The sequence below is a fragment of the Balaenoptera musculus genome, chromosome 8 (genome assembly GCF_009873245.2).
Source record: "Balaenoptera musculus isolate JJ_BM4_2016_0621 chromosome 8, mBalMus1.pri.v3, whole genome shotgun sequence".
Classification (NCBI taxonomy): Eukaryota; Metazoa; Chordata; class Mammalia; order Artiodactyla; family Balaenopteridae; genus Balaenoptera; species Balaenoptera musculus.
In genome coordinates, this window is record NC_045792.1 from 109,031,645 (window position 1) to 109,047,106 (window position 15,462).

Genomic DNA, 15,462 nt, shown 5'->3' on the forward strand with positions numbered 1-15,462 from the left:
AAATTCCTTTCCTCGATAACGCCCACCCCTCCTCTGGCTGGGACTGAGGGTGGAGAGATGGATCTGGCCCTCTCCTTGGGTAGCAGGCTGGGCAGGAAGGAACGGATGCTGACCGGGTCACCGTGGCTTCAGGGCTGAGCACCGGCCAGAACAAGGGACTCGCTCTCCTGCCCCTGAGGCTCCGAAAAACTGACCAGCAGTGCCTGGAGCTGAGACCTCCTTCCCTTCCCGCACCCCACCCCCACCCCCAGCATCCTCTGAGATCTGGGGCCTGGTGGGGACGGTGCCGGGTTACACAGGAAGGAGGGCCCAGGGTGACCCGGGCAGGGCCAGGCCAGGTGCTGCTCTGGGGCAGGGTACTGGGGGGTGGGAGGATTGTGGACACCTGGAGAGGGACGATGAGGGTGGCTGGAGCCTCCAGAGGGGGTACCTGGGAGATTCCCAGGGTGAAGGAAGAGTGGGAGGGTCAGGGGCGCCCTGGGAAGGAGCAGGTGGAGGGGGAGGATGGAGCAGGGAGCCCTGCACAACCGCGCGCCTGGGGCTGGGAAGGAGCCGCGGCTCCGGGGACCTCGCCCGGCTAAGGTGTCCAGGGGGTCCCAGGCCCCGTCCCCTTCTGCCCCGACCGGGTCCCGGTAATTCTCGGGGGGGGGGGGGTCAGTGGCGCGGGGCCCGAGTGGGACGGGCGGCGAGCGCATCCCCGCCTGCCGTGCGCGAGCCCGCGCCGGAGAGTCCGCCTGCTCCAGGCCCGAGGTCGCCCCGCCCCGGCCCCGCCCCTGCCCCGCCCCCCGCGCCGCCGCCGGCGGCCCACGTGACCAGCCGGGTGCAAACAAGCCGGTCAGCTGACCCGGCCCGACTGCGCCGTCATCTCGGCTATAAGCGCGCGACCTCCCGGGCTGTCCGCTGTAACCGGGTCGCCGCCGCCATGCAGACCCCCTGCCTGCTGCTGCTGCTCGCCCTCGGCCTGCTGGCCGCGCCCGCCGCCGCGCTCGTCAGGTGAGCCCCACAGCTCGCGCGCCCCGGTGACTCCCGGGCACCCCCTGAGCGCCCCGCGCGGGATGCGGCTCTGCTGCCCCCGCGGCCTCCTGCAGGGCCCACCCTCGGGCGGGGCGGGGGGAGCTCTGCAGGTGCGGGGCTCGCCCAGGGCCCCCGCCAGCCCCGCGACCCTGCCTCTCTATCACCGTGGGGTCGGCCTTGGGGGGAGCGGAGGAAGCAGGAGGGAGGGCGGCTGTGACTGGGAGCCGACCCGGCGTCCCCAGGACAGGTAGGGTGGGAGCCTGTACTCGGGGCCCGCTCTCGGGTGCAAGTCGGGAAACCGAGGGGTAGGCCCAGGAGCCCGCTGAGCCTGGGCAGGTCATTTTCCTGCCTGGGGTCCCCTTTACTAGATGTGAACTGGTTGTAGTCTCACCTGGTTTGTCCCATGAGATCTTACCGCAGGTCCTGGGCCGGCGGAGAGACCCTCTGGACACCAGGAGACCCACACATCCCGGAGTCCAGAGGGAGTCGGCCTAAGGAGTGGGCCTGGGAGAACGGCCCAGCTGGCACCAGGCTGTGGGCGGCTCCCCCCACCCTGGGGTGGGGCTCTGTCGCAGCAACACCAGCTGCCCCCAGTAAGGACCATGCCCTCCTCAGGCCTGGGGGTTCCACTGGGCCCAGTGACTCCACGGACTATCAGGCCTGGTCCAGGGCTGTGCCATGCTGTGTCAGCTAGGCGGAGGGTCCCCCCACCCTCCCGGCCTTGCAAGGCAGCCTGTTCGCCCAGCAGGGGAGGGGTGCGGTGGGCCCACCCCTTTCTGCCCCTGCCCACCCCCTTGCCCTCCCGGGGCCTTTGTGCTCGGCTTGGGCAGGCATGCTTCCACCTCTGTTGTGGGCCTTTGCCTGTGGGCAGGTGGGTGAGGTCTCAGGGCTGCAGGAGCTGGCTGGGGCCAGAGCGGACCGAGCCTTGCCGAAGGGCTGGCTTGTGTGGGCTCTTGAGTGGGCGCCTCTGTGCGCTGTGGCCTGGGGGCGAGTAGTCCCAGCTGGAGCAGTTGTGGCGGAGCTCCTGCAGGCCTGAGCCTGCCCTGGCCTCACCCCCAGGCCCTCCCCCGGGGGTGGACAGCAGTGGAGAAGGAAGCCTGGGGCCTCTTGGGGCAGGGCAGCTGAACCCCAGCCCTTCACATCTCCCGATCCTATGGGACCGCTGGCACCTGTTTCCTTAGTTGCTGGAGGGCGTGTCCCTCCCTCCCCCCAGGCAAGGACCTCAGGTTCTTCCAGCCTATCCGCTCTTAGGCAAGAGGCGAAAGCCACCTCTTCCTGGAGCACACCCTTGGCCTGCTAGGAAGAGCCAACTGTGACCTTGAACTCGAAGATTCCCAGGGCTGGGAAGACATTTCATCCAGTAGCTCTGTTTGGTCCGGTGGCTCTCCTCTCTCACCTCCTGGGGTGGGTTCAGACCCCTGGGGAGCCGGGGAGCTGGGGATGGAGAAGGGCCCCTCACTCTGCTCCCTGCTGGCAGAACCCCCTGCTCCCTCCTGCTGGGTGGGCCACCCAGGCTGGCGCGTGTGCTGGGAGGGAAGGGTGCTCCAGGCGGGGGCACTGGGGCTTGCGTGGAGGAAGGCAGGCCTGGAAGCCCCCGCCTCCAGGGCCCAGGCGCCATCCTTGACCTCCTTCGGCCTGTGTGGGGAGAGAGCCGCTGGGCTCAGTGTGGCCTGGGGTGAGGACTGCAAGGAAGCAGGGTCATGTGAGGGGGACTGGGGGGTGGGCAAGGAGGGCTTCCCGGAGGGGGTGGCCTGGAAGTCCCATCTGACAGGCAGGAGGTGGCCACCCCGTAAGTCAGATGGGTAAACTGGGACCATCTCAACGTGTGGTGTGCGTGGAGAGTGGCAGGTTTGGCCAGAGGGCCAGGCAAATGGGACTCCACGGAGGGCTTTGGGCAGATGTGACAGGTGACCACCGACACCCTCATAGCCCACACTGGTCACTGCCCCAGAAGAGACCAGAGCGGGCCCAGAGTAGGGACAGTGGGGTGCAGGTGTTTGGGGGGGGTGGTTGGAGCAGGCGTGTTGGGCCTCCAGCCTGGATGTGGGTGTGGGAGCCTCCAGGTGAGGTGGCAGCCAGCAGGCCCTGACGAGCCCGGACCCCTGTCTTGACAGGATTCCACTGCACAAGTTCACATCCATCCGCCGGACCATGTCGGAAATGGGGGGCCCCATGGAAGACCTGATCGCCAAGGGCCCCATTTCAAAATACTCCCAAGGGGTGCCCACTGCAACCCAGGGGCCCATTCCTGAGATTCTCAAGAACTACATGGATGTGAGTTTCGGTGGGGGCGGGGGGGTCGGCCAGGGGCTGGGGGAGCGGGTTGACTACGAACACAGTTGTAGACGGGCTGGCTCTTAGGACGGGTTCTGTGAGCCAGCGTGGATTTTGCTGAAACACTCGTGTTCTCAGCCCCCAGTGGTTTTGGGGGCTTTAGCTGTGTGGTATGGGGGAGGGGCTTCTGCTCAGCCACGCCCTTCGCCGTGGGTGCCGCCCACAACCCCCTCCATACTGAGGGCTCTGACCTCCCACGTCCTCCCCAGCTCCCCTGCCCATCCTGGTCCTCGTCCCGCGGGGGCTGAGAGGGTTGACTGGTGTGGCCCTGGCACCTCCCTGACGTCTCCCCCACGTGCCACCACCCGTCAGCTCAGACGTGGGCTGGCATCTTCATCCTGGTGGCCAGCCTGGGGGGAGCTGCGTCAGCCTCTACAGATGAGGGCGCTGGGCACAGCACGGAGGAGCCCAGAATCGGGCCCAGGCCCGCCCGAGAGTCTGTGGGTGGGGGCCTGGGGGTCCCTGAGCTTGGGTCGCCTGTGTGCCCAGGTGGCACTAACTGCCCTGGAGCTTCTGTGCTCTTGCCCGTTTTGCTGGAAGGCCTGGGGCGACCTGTGGCCCAGTCCCTGGGCCCTATCTTCCTCTTGGGTCAGCGGCCAGCCCTTATGTCCACTGCTTGTTGAGGGGGAAACAGGCTCAGAGGTGGAACATTCTGGAAGCTACACAGCAAGGTGGGGCCAGGTCCTGGGCCCCAGCCTGGTACTTCTGGGGCTGCCCAGGTGACATTCTCTTTGCACCCCCCACCCCCGGGGTCTTGGGGAGCCAGCTCCTTGCTGCCATCCAGCCTCTGGTCCACTTAGGGTTGGGACGGGTGGCCTTGCCCTCTGTCCTGCCTGGCTGGAGCCCCAGCCGTGCCAGGAAGCTGTGGCCTCACAGGCATGTGACCAGGCTGGTCGGAGGGGCCGTCTGCCTGGGGCCTGACGGACCAGTTCCTAGTTCCTGTCGCCCCCAGCACACACACACACACACACACACACATACATACATACATACACACAACGGAGATTTGCTGAGTCATTCTCTGACCCCATGCCCCCCCCCCCGCCCCCCCAAGTCTGGACACTTCTGTCGGGTCATGAGTCAGCGGCTGCCAAAGTGGCCGGCAAGAGATGCCTGGAGGGGTCGGAGCCAGAATCCTGCAGCAACTGGTGGCCCAGCCTCCCTCCCTGGGGAAGGGAGTGCCCGGGAGGCAGGGCCCAGATGACTCCAGACAAAACTGCCCACGTTCTCTGACCTGCGAGAGGGCCAAAGACGGGGTTTCCCTTGGAGGCTCCGAGGGTCACGTGCCCCCTTCATGCTCACCTGAGCCCTTGGTCAGCACCTGGGCCTCCCCCGGGCAGCCTCTGCTGCCCTGTGTACAGATGGGAACACTGAGGCCCAGAGCAGTGAAGGCAGCATGGCTGGCAGTGAGGGACTCGGCCTGCGCCCTCGGCCTCCGCTGTGGATCTTCTCCCCTCGGCCACCTAGATCCCTCTGCCTGGGGGCCCTCCAGGCTTGGCCCCGTGGGGCAAGAGCCCGTGGAACCTGAGGCCCGAGTCAGGCCCTGACTTGATCCTCATGCTGGGAGGAGGTCTTCCCTCCTGGGGCCCTGGACCCGTGAATCACAGAGGGTTTTCGGGCAGGCATTTCAACCCTCTCGCGACACTGACTCCACCGCTGCTTTTGGGTCTTTCACATGGGGTGGTCGTCCCCCAGCTCACGTGGTCAGGCAGGGGCGGGGTGGTACCCAGGGGCCCTGGAACCTGAAGTGCCCATGGGTACCAGGACCGAGGGCTCGGGAGGGGCAGGTGGCGGTGGGCAGCCAAGGCAGCAGGTCTGACCCTGGGCCCCTCCCCTGGCCCGGGCCTTCTCTGGGCCCCGTGGGGAGGCGAGGGTGCCCCTTGCCCTAACCCTGACAGACCCTACCTCCCACCCAGGCCCAGTACTACGGGGAGATCGGCATCGGGACGCCCCCGCAGTGCTTCACGGTGGTCTTCGACACCGGCTCCTCCAATCTGTGGGTCCCGTCTATCCACTGCAAACTGCTGGACATCGCCTGCTGTGAGTCAGCCTGTCCCACGCCTCTCCCCGGTGGCCGGAGGGAGACCGAGGGCCGGGCCCAGCCCCTGCCTGCCATGGACTCGGGAGGGTAGGGGCCCTGGGGAGGGGCGTGCAGCCCTCCATCCTCCTCCCGCATGCGCTCTCCGCGTGGGCGCTGGGGGTCAGCTGTCCAGCCTCAGCCCACCTTCTCCAGTCCTGGGGCGTAGCGGTAGGCAGGCGCAGACCTCTGGTGGCCCTGTCCTGGCACCTCTTGGGCAACTCGCAGCTCCCACCTCTCGGCCACACCAGACAGGCTTCCTTCCCTGGGGTCTCCACCCTTGCTCGCATCCAGGCTGGGACCGTGGGAGCCAAGGATGGAGCGAGTTGTGGGCCAGACCACCCGCCCCGGGAGGGTGGCTCGGTGGACGGGCGGCAGCAGGCGGTGGTGGGGGCCCAGCGGGTCTGGTCGTGGCCCAGCGGGCAGCCTGACGGGCTCCCGGCTGGTGCAGGGACCCACCACAAGTACAACAGCGGCAAGTCTAGCACGTACGTGAAGAACGGCACGTCCTTCGACATCCACTACGGCTCAGGCAGCCTCTCCGGGTACCTGAGCCAGGACACCGTGTCGGTGAGTCTGTCTCTGGGCCGCTCCCCGTGGAGGGGGTTCGCTCTCCTAACCGGGGGTCTGTGCCAGCTCCCCAGAGGGGAGGCAAGGAGGGGTCAGCTGAGCGAGGGGCCTGGGGGTTCAGCTTGAGCAAAGGCCCAGAGGTGGGGCAGCTCAGTGTGCTTGGTGCTGAGGAAGTGGTAGTGGGACGGGGACGGGGTGGACGTGGTCCCGCGTGCGGGCTGGGCGACAGCTGGGAGATTGGAAGGGGAAGCGGGCAGAGAGCCACTGAGGCACAGGTGTAAGAGCGCCGGGCACGGCTCTGGGACCAGGACCCTGTGGGTGATTAGTGGTGAGGCCCCCGGCCACGGAGCCGGGTGGAAGAGCCAGTGGGAAGATGGGGTCCCGTGCTGACGTGTTGGCTTTGAGATGCCGTTGGGTGATGGGGTCAGGCATGGCCAGGGTCCCTGCAGCTGGAGCTGCTGGCAGAGGGGCACCTGCAGAGGATGCCGGGCGGGGGGGCTGGGGAGGGGCCTGCAGGACGTGCCCGCCTCCCCCAGGGAGGGCTGGGGGGCCCTTGTGGGCTCTGCCCGGGCCCCTGCGCCTCTCACGAGCTCTGGGGTGGAGCTGCTGGGGCCAGACCGCAGGAGGGGCCCGGGTTGGGAGTTGTAGAGGAAGAGGAACAAAGCAGAAGATGGTCCCCTTCCAGCCCCCAGCCCCAGGAAGGCCGCAGAGCGTACTGCGGGACTTGGATGGGGGAATGGCAGAGGCGTGGGGGGAGGACCCTTCCTCCAGCTGGCCTGTTTCTTTCTGACCGTCCTGGCAGGTCAGGGGCGCTGTGGTTCCCTGCGGGCCACCCCTCTCCCTCCCCCTCCTTATCTGCCTGCCCAGGTTTATCTGCAGGGGCCCCTCCGCCAGGTTCTCTCTGGGCCTGAGATGCGATATCACCCAGCATGTTCCCCTCCTAGTTTCAGCCCCAAACAGCTGTTTCTTTCCACGTCCTGCCCTGTCTTTATCTGCAGCTCCTGGTGGCCAGGGGCGGGGGAAAGGGGGGGGGGAATGTGTGGTCTTGAGTCCAGGGTCGGGTCACGGGTTCCCCAAGGGCAGGAACAGGCTGGAAGGGAGAGCTGTGGGTGGGAAAGCCTGAGCTCACAACCCCACTCCTCCCTACTCCCTCCGTTTGCATCTATCCTTGAAATATTCCTGGCAGAGTGTGGGCCCCGCACCCCCGTTGTCCCCACCTGTGTCTGGCCCGGGGTTGCCAGCCCTTTCTTCTGGGTCCTCTGCCCTTCTTGAGTCTCCTGTGTGCTACCTGACAGGCATCGACTGAGCTGGGTTTTGTAGCCGTGGCTGCCCGTGCAGGGACGGGAGGTGATGGGCCGCCCAGGGCCCAGTGTTGGGCTTGGCGGTCCACGTGGCCCACTGACTCCCCCCCCCCCACCGTGGCCCTCAGGTGCCCTGTAGATCAGGGTTGTCGAGCCTGGGCAGCATCAAGGTGGAGAGGCAGACCTTCGGGGAGGCCACCAAGCAGCCGGGCATCACCTTCATCGCAGCCAAGTTCGATGGCATCCTGGGCATGGCCTACCCCCGCATCTCCGTGAACAACGTGGTCCCTGTCTTTGACAACCTGATGCAGCAGAAGCTGGTGGACAAGAACATCTTCTCCTTCTACCTGAACAGGTGGGGCAGGGCGAGTCCCTGTCATGCCGGCCCTTCCCGTGTCCCCCTGCCAGGCACTGGGTCACAGCTCCTGAGCTCTGACTGCAGGATGGGTTGGCGCCCTCTCACAGACGGACAAGCAGCCCCTACAGAAGGCTGTGTCTCACCGGGGTCTCCAAGTCGGGGGTGCTGGGCCCCCGGGTCTGGGATCTTGGAGAGCCAGAGCTGGGCCGGGGTCTTGGCAGGGTTCCCTCCCATGTCAGTCTGCCCACCATTCCCGGGCCTGGTGATGGGCAGATGTGGTCTTAGCCCCCCGGGTCATTTTCGGCCCACAGGGGACCAGGCCACGAGCTTCAATCTGTGACAGTTCTGGAGGCAAGAGGGCCAGGGTTTTCCTGCAGGGGTGACCTCGGGGAGGGCCTGGGGCGATGTCGCGTGGGAGGCCTCCCCAGGGGTGCTGCTACCCTGTAGAGGCAACGCCAGGCGCCTTTCGTGCCAGGGAGGGGGTCCTTGGGAAGGGGTCTCACTCCTCCAGCTCCCGGCCTCTTCCCAGGACGACAGTGCTGCGGGCCTTGAGAGGGAGCCCCAGACAGGAGGGGGGATGCAGCTGTGCTGAGGGTGAGGTTCCGGGCAGGACGTGAGCCGGGCGGCCGCTGCCCTGAGCTGCTCCTGGTCACTGAGCCCTACGTGCCACCCCCCCGGGGTCTGACCCCGGGCATTTCTGGCGGAATTCCAGTCCAGAGCCCTCAGCCTGGCCTCTGTGTGGAAACTGCCTTCTGTCCCTTGCTAGGTCAGTGGCAAATACTCAGCAGCTACTTGGGGCCGAGCTGCCTGCTAGATGCTGGGGTGCGGTAAACAGGTGGGGCCGTTCCCCCTGAGTTCTGGGGTCCAGGGGAGGCAGACGAGGTGCAGCGGACCCGGGAGATCAGCCAGGCCTGGGACTGGGGATGGGTGGCCCAGCGCTATGACTTCCCGGGTGATGGGCTGAGGCAGGAAGTGGGGGGCGGATGGCTTGCAAGGGCAGGGCTGAGGGTGAGGAGGGGCACTGGAGGTGTGATCTTTCCACACAGTGGGTTTTGGAGGTGACAGGAGGTGGGGGCCACGGTGGTGGCGGAAGGACAAGTTCAGCGAGGTGCTCCTGAGTGCTGGGGACGGCCAGGCAGACGATGCTGAGCTCAGAGTATTAATATAAGTGTAAATAAGAGGTGGGGAGAGTCAGAAGCTGAGATCGAAGGGGGAGCGAGTCATGGAAGGATCTGGATGGAGGACATCCTCGGGAGCAGCAGGTGCAAAGGGCCTGGGGCAGGAACAGCTGGCTCAGCTTCTTTCAGGGTTGCCGGCACCTCCTCCTGGAAGCCCTTGGTTTTTCTTCCAGGCAGGTAAGGTCCCTGCTCCTGGGGCTGTTACCATTCGTGTCCCCATCTGCCTGCTGGCCTGACCCTGGCTGTCCTCAGCTGGCAGACCAGGAGCCCCGAGGCCCAAGCAGGATCTCTTCTGCTCAGGATGGGGCTTGGCCTGCAGTCCACACGGGGTGTGGGATCAGAGCCCCTCCCCCCTTCTGGATCCTTCCACCCCTGCACGCCCAGGAAGAGTCCTGCCCTGGGGCACCTTCTGAGATCGATCCTCCCATCCCTGATTTCTGACCTGGTCCCAGCCTGGGGCAGGGGTGGGCGGGGCAGCAGACTCCCTCCTTCCTCCCCCACCAGGGACCCAAATGCGCAGCCTGGGGGTGAGCTGATGCTGGGCGGCACTGACCCCAAGTACTATAAAGGCTCGCTGATCTACCACAATGTCACACGCATGGCCTACTGGCAGATCCACATGGACCAGTGAGTACTGGGTGGGGCCCCTCCCTTGGCTCCCCAGGGGGCGTGGCTTGTGGGGCCCCGCCCCCAGCCTCAGCAGCACCTTGTGGGGGTGGGGGGGGCCAGGTGGGGTGGGCCTGGACCCTGTGTCCCGCCAGCCCTAGGTGCTCTGGCCACCTTCTGGTGCCCAGCCGAGCTCTTGTACTCGGGCTCCAGCCCGTGTCCCCTCGTCCACACGCCGCCTAGGGGTCTGTTACCCTGCTCTTGGCTTCTCCCGCTGCCTCCCCTCCCGTCCCACCCAACTCTGCTCGCAAAGCCGAGTCCTGCCGTGGGGGCCGGGTCTCCAGTGGCCCTGGGAGGGGACTCACACCTCCTCCGCTGCAGGGTGGACGTGGGCAGCAGCCTGACCGTGTGTAAGGGGGGCTGTGAGGCCATCGTGGACACGGGCACCTCCCTCATCGTGGGCCCCGTGGAGGAGGTGCGGGAGCTGCAGAAAGCCATCGGGGCCTTGCCGCTGATCCAGGGCGAGGTGAGCGGGCCGCCGGGGGTGGGGGGGGGGGAGGGCCCCCCAGGCCGCCGTGCCCCTCCCCCCGTGCATGCAGTGTCTTCTCGTCCCCCCTTAGTACATGATCCCCTGCGAGAAGGTGTCCAGCCTGCCCAAGGTCACCGTGAAGCTGGGGGGTAAAGCCTACAAGCTGTCCCCAGAGGACTACACGCTCAAGGTGAGTTGGGGATCGCGGGGGCGTGGGGCGGAGGACGCCCAAGGGTGCAGCTTGGGCGGTGACCTTCGTTGGCCGTCCCAGGTGTCGCAGGCTGGGAAGACCATGTGCCTGAGCGGCTTCATGGGCATGGACATCCCCCCGCCCGGCGGGCCGCTCTGGATCCTGGGCGACGTGTTCATCGGCCGCTACTATGCCGTGTTCGACCGCGACCAGAACCGGGTGGGCTTGGCCGAGGCTGCCAGGCCATAGCTGGCTCCCCGCCCGCTGGCAGAGTCCGGAGGAGGGTCGAGGAGGAGGAGGAGGCCGCACCCCTGCCTTCCCGGCCACCCCGCCACACACACACACTCACACTTGCACTTGCACTCGCAGCACAGCTCTCTGGAGGCCACCCAGCCCGACGGGCCTGCGGTTCCGTTCTGTGGTTTTCCCCTCCCTGGTTTCGGAAAAGCTGCCTGCTTGTCTGTCTGTCTGTCTGTCTGCTGGAGGGGCGGGCCGGGGGCAGAGCCAGTGGGTGGCTCTGGTGCACAGGGTCCTTGCTCTAACTTGGAAGACCCAGCCCACTGGGCAGCTGTGTGTGCATCCTAGGACCCCCACCCCCAGGGTAGTTCCCTCCCCAGCCTGCGCCTTGGGGGCCTGGCCACCCAGCACCGCCCAGCGCCAGGCTGCCCTCTCAGTCTCCCCTCCGTGCAGCTTGGGGCCCGGCGCTCTGCACTGCGGCCCCCACCCGTCTGCCCTAGACCCAGCAAGGAAGGGACCAGCTGAGGCCTGAGGGTGAGCTGGAACGAGCTGGCAGGGGACAGGAGCTAGTCTTGTGAGGCCTGCGGTGGGGTCATCCTGGGGCTTGACTCCGTTGTGGCGGACATTCAGGGCATTCGGTAGCCTGGGGGTGGGGTAGGAGGGGAGGGGGCTGGTGCCGGCCTTCCCTGCAGATGCCCCCCGTCTTGAGTTGCCGGGAGCCGAAGTTGGCATGAAAATAAAATTGTTTAGGCCTCTTACTGTGTTGGCGTGTTTTGTGCTTGGTGGGGAGGGTGGTGGGGAAGGAGCTGGTGTGGCTGGTGCCCTGCTGTCATCTCAGAGGGAGGGCTGACCCAGCTACCCTGGGGTGCCCCTCTGGGGTCGCCCCGGGCCTGGCTCACAGACCCAGACCCCAAGACTTTTGTCCCCTGCCCAGCCTCGTGGCCGAGATGCTGCTGGTAGGGGGCTGGCTTGTATGGGGGCCTGGAGCAGTGAGCAGCAGGGTGGGGCCCAGCACAGGGCTTCTTATGTGAGTGCCTTCATGGAGGCATGATTTTCAGGCCCAGGTGAGTGTCCTCCATGTTTCCTTGGAGAATGTTCCACCAGCAATGGGGCCCCCCAGTGTTCCCTGATCCCCCTGCACACATGATTCGGGCCAAGGAAAGAGGCCTGATGGGGCTGGTGGCACCTGGGCAGCCTGCCTCTCATCTGGGCCTCCTCGCCAGCCCCTGGAAGCCGTATCTCCGTGTGTGAAACATGCCGACGCTGGAGCAGGCCAGCCTGGGGTACTGGGGTTGCAGGGATCCAAGTTAGGAATCCCCTCAGGCCACAGCAACTTCCTGGCTGCTCTGGCCTGTTTGGTGGGGGTAGGGGGGGTGGTCAGAAGCAGCTGCACAGTCAGGAGGTTTTGAGGGATGAATAGGAGTTTGTGAACACTTGGTGGGGGGGGCAGATTCTTCAGGGATGTTTAACTCTGGACTCCTCATTGGAACCCACCCCCTGCAGGTGTAGGGGTCTGGCTGATGTGACATTTGTTGTCATCCTGGTGCCTTCTCAGCCAGCAGGGCTGTGGCTGTCACTGACCTGGCCCCAGGAGGCCCAGGGGCTGCACCCCAGAGCTGAGCCCTAGCAGGCGCCTTCCAGAATTACGAGGATCATGAACACGTGCCCGGTGTTCTCTGCACCTGAAATTCGAGCTGGGAGCGGGCAGAGCTCTGCGGGGCTGCAGGGTTTCTGGGGAGACTCATCAACGCTGGTGCCTGGGAGGCCCGCAGGACAGGGCTGCCAGGGAGGACGCAGCCCTCCCCTCACCCCCTGCCCGTTGACCGTCCTGGGCCCGCTTTCCACTCTCTGTCCCCCTCAGCCTCCCACCACCCGAGGCCAGCAGGGGCTCACCGACTCACGGGCCCCTGCTCTGCTTGCCCTGCTCACCGTGACCCTCGGCTGGAGGGTCCTCTCTTCTGGAACACGGGGACGAGTGTGGCGGGATGCCCCAGACCCCTGGACACTGTGTGGGTTAGCGCAGGCCGAGCCCCCAGCCCCTAGTCCAGACCATCAGGGCACTGACGTCCTGCCCAGAGTCGGGCCAGTGCAGCCGCCCTGCGCTGACCCCAGGAGGGCCCCGTTCAGCTGGCCGGGATTCTCCGGACCCTGCAGTCTGACTCTGGGCTCAGACCCAGCTTCTGTGACCCGATCCTGAGCCTGGAGTCTCTGTCTAGGGAAGGTGGGTGACAACAGGGAAGTCCTCGCAGTGGGCCCGATGGACACGATGAGGAGCCCAGCACAGGGCCTGGCGTTCGGCCGCTCCAAACACTGGCTCTCGCCCTGGCTGGCTCAGCCCCGCTCAGCACCAGCCCAGGGGGCCCCGGTGGGCGTGTCCTGCCTGGAGGACACCCAGCCTCGGGCTGAGCTCTCAGGAGCCCACCTGAGTCCAGCCCCTTCCCAGCGACCTGCACCAGCCTCCTGTGGGCCGGGCGCCCTCTCCTGCTGCCCGAGGACCAGCTGGACGCAGGGGCAGACCAGCCCGTTGGCCCCTTACAGCAGCCTGTACAGCCCTGGGCAGCGCCTGGCCCAGGGGAGACCAGCTCAGACACCAGGGAGACCAGGTGGCCTAGTTCACAGGCCACTCACAAGCCTGGGAGGGCCCCTTAGGTCAGACTCAGCCCGATTGGGGTCCGGTGCCCCCAGGCCAGGCCCTTGGGAAAGGGGCAGTGGGGTTTGGATGAGGGAGACTGAACCCCAGTTCCCCGCAGTCCCCATCTGCCCTCAGAGACCTGTGGGCCCTGGGCCTGGGCCCTGCTGAGGGCGTGGTCAGGGCGGGGGCGAGCTTTGCTTGGGAACCCCTCCCACTTGAAGACGGTTTTATCAACATCCTTAAAGCCAGCTCTTGCGCTGCGCTGCGGGGTTCCTGACCAGCCCGGACAGAGGCTGTACCAGGGTCAGCCAGGGGGTGGGGGCGGGGCAGGGGAGGGGCCTGGAGCGGGGGTGGGACGTGTCCAGGGACCGGGGTGCAGAGAAGGGCTCGGGCTGAGAGCGCACTGAGGCAGGGGAGAGAAGTGTTCAGAGAGGGCCCGGCACAGGCAGGCAAGCGCTCTGAGGAGAAGGGGTCCCTGAGAAGGACCCAGGCTGGGAGGAGAGAGGGTCGTGGAGGGAAGGGAGGCCGGTTGAGAGGGTCAGAGCAGAGCCGGGCTTCACGGGAGGAAGGGCTCAGAGCACAGCCTGGGGGAGAACAGGGGTTCGAGGGAGGCGAGGGAGGGAACAGGCTGCCACACAGAAGGGCAGCTTCAGGGGGTGGCAGGGTTGGAGGGTCTGGGCGCCATGGGGGCCGGCAGATGGGTGAAGAGGACCCAGCTCAGAGAGGGCCACTGCACAGTGAAGTGGGGACTCAGGGCGCAGCACAGGGGCTGGGGTTTCTCCACGGCAGAGGGTATCCTTGGGACTTTTGCAGGAAGGGGAAGCCACTTGGGGGCAAGTGTCAAAGAGATAAGGAAAGCAAGGTGGGGTAGATGGGGGCTGGCAGGCTGAGGCCGGGGGTGGGGGAGGGACTTGGGGGACAGAGCACGGGGACAGAGCATGGGGGTGGGCCGGGCCGGGCTTGCAGAGAGGCATGGGCAGGTGAGTGGCCTGGACTCCAAGGAGACCAGTGTCATAGGGGCTTGGAGAGGGACACCTGGTCCCAGGGGCAAAGGGTTCCAACAGGTGAGGGGTCACAGTCTTCAAGACTGGACTTTGGGGGTGAGCCACGTTATCGAGCGTGGGGCTCAGGGGCTCTGAGCTGGGCACCCGTGAGTCCGATTTGGGGAAAATATGGGGGCAGGAACTCCAACGGGGGTGGGCTCAGGAAGGACAGGGCTGTGAGGGCGGCCTGGGGGCGGGGCCTCAGTCAGGGATGGGATTGTGCAGAGCTGGGCACACCAGTGGGGGCCTGGGGAGCTGCACCCTGCTCAGGGAGAGACTGCAGTTGGGGGCCTGGGGGCTGGGAGGGGCCAGAGACTCAAGGAGGACAGAGGCCCTGGAGGGGGCTTGGATAGGGTCTAGGGTCGTGCGGGGACAGGAGAGCAGACAGGGGCCGGGCTAGGCATGAGGACCCGCTTGGTGAGGATAGGCTGGAGGCACCTGGGCTCTGTGGGTGGAGGGGCTCGGGGAGGCTCAGACACCCACCGGGCCTGGGACTGCGGGGGGGGGGGGGGGGGGGGCCAGGACTGACATGCGGACAGAGCCGAGGGGAGCAGGAAACTCAACAGGCGGAGAAGGGGCAGCACGCAAGGGGAAGGGGCTCTGACACGGTCCTGGGAGCTGCGGGGGGAGCGGAGGGGGTGCACAGAAGGAGGAAGGGGCTCTCCCCTGGGGAGACAGATGCGAGGACTCAGCGAGGGGCTGGGGGCTCAGCAAGAGGGAGGGCGCAGGGGGTGGGGAGGGGAGACGCGGGTGGCGCGCGGGCACCGGGGTCTGGCGCTGCAGGGGAACCCATGCCTGGTCGGCTCTGCCACCCCGAGGGTCGCCGCTTCCGGCCGGCGCCCGCTGCCCCCACCCCGCCGGCGGGAGGGGGCGGGGAGGTGGCTGCGCCCGCCGCCGCCGCCGCCGCCGTGAGTCAGGCTTGGGCTGCAGCCGGCGGCCGGCCTGGCGCTGCGGAGGGAGCGCGCCACCCCGCCGCCACCCCGCGCGCTTCCCGCGCCGAGGTCGGGCCGCTGGGACGCGGAGCGGCGGGACAGCCAGACCCCCGCGGCACGGCGGAAGGACGCGCGGGGCGCGGCGCTGGGTCGGGCCGGGCCGCCGAGGAGTCGCCAGTAGGTGAGGGCGCGCCGTCCGGGCGGCTGCGGCAGACCCGAGCCGGGCTGGGGGCCTGCGGGGCCGCGGGGCCTCGGCTGCGGACCCCCGGGGCGGCGCGGGGCGCGGGGGCCTCGTCGGAGAGTGTTCGTGTCGCAGAGTGTCATTGTGCGCCCGTTCCCGGCACGGCGCGAGTGGCCCGCGGCGAGTGCGCGCTCTTGGGGTCCGGGCGCCGCTCGGGGCCGGGGTGTGAGGGGGCGATGCGCGCGCGTTCGGAGCCCCAGCGGCCGCCGTGTTCCTCCTC

At 67.2% G+C, this 15,462-nt stretch overlaps 1 protein-coding gene across 1 annotated transcript; it reads left to right on the forward strand.

Moving 5' to 3' along the window:
- The first annotated feature begins 820 nt into the window (after positions 1-820).
- CTSD (cathepsin D) lies at positions 821-11,152 on the forward strand. The gene is made up of 9 exons (XM_036860392.1): positions 821-993; positions 3,129-3,288; positions 5,265-5,388; positions 5,877-5,995; positions 7,425-7,651; positions 9,337-9,459; positions 9,820-9,964; positions 10,059-10,157; positions 10,239-11,152. The coding sequence occupies exons 1-9, from the start codon at positions 923-925 to the stop codon at positions 10,404-10,406; spliced, it is 1,236 nt and encodes a 411-aa protein (XP_036716287.1). The 5' UTR covers positions 821-922; the 3' UTR covers positions 10,407-11,152.
- Positions 11,153-15,462: the final 4,310 nt, after the last annotated feature.

Excerpts from the sequence above, each read along its gene's own strand:
- CTSD (XM_036860392.1), top strand. The coding sequence starts at position 923 with ATGCAGACCCCCTGCCTGCTGCTGCTGCTCGCCCTCGGCCTGCTGGCC. Across the intron at positions 3,289-5,264 it reads TTCTCAAGAACTACATGGAT|GCCCAGTACTACGGGGAGAT; the intron begins GTGAGTTTCGGT and ends CCTCCCACCCAG. Across the intron at positions 10,158-10,238 it reads CAGAGGACTACACGCTCAAG|GTGTCGCAGGCTGGGAAGAC; the intron begins GTGAGTTGGGGA and ends TGGCCGTCCCAG.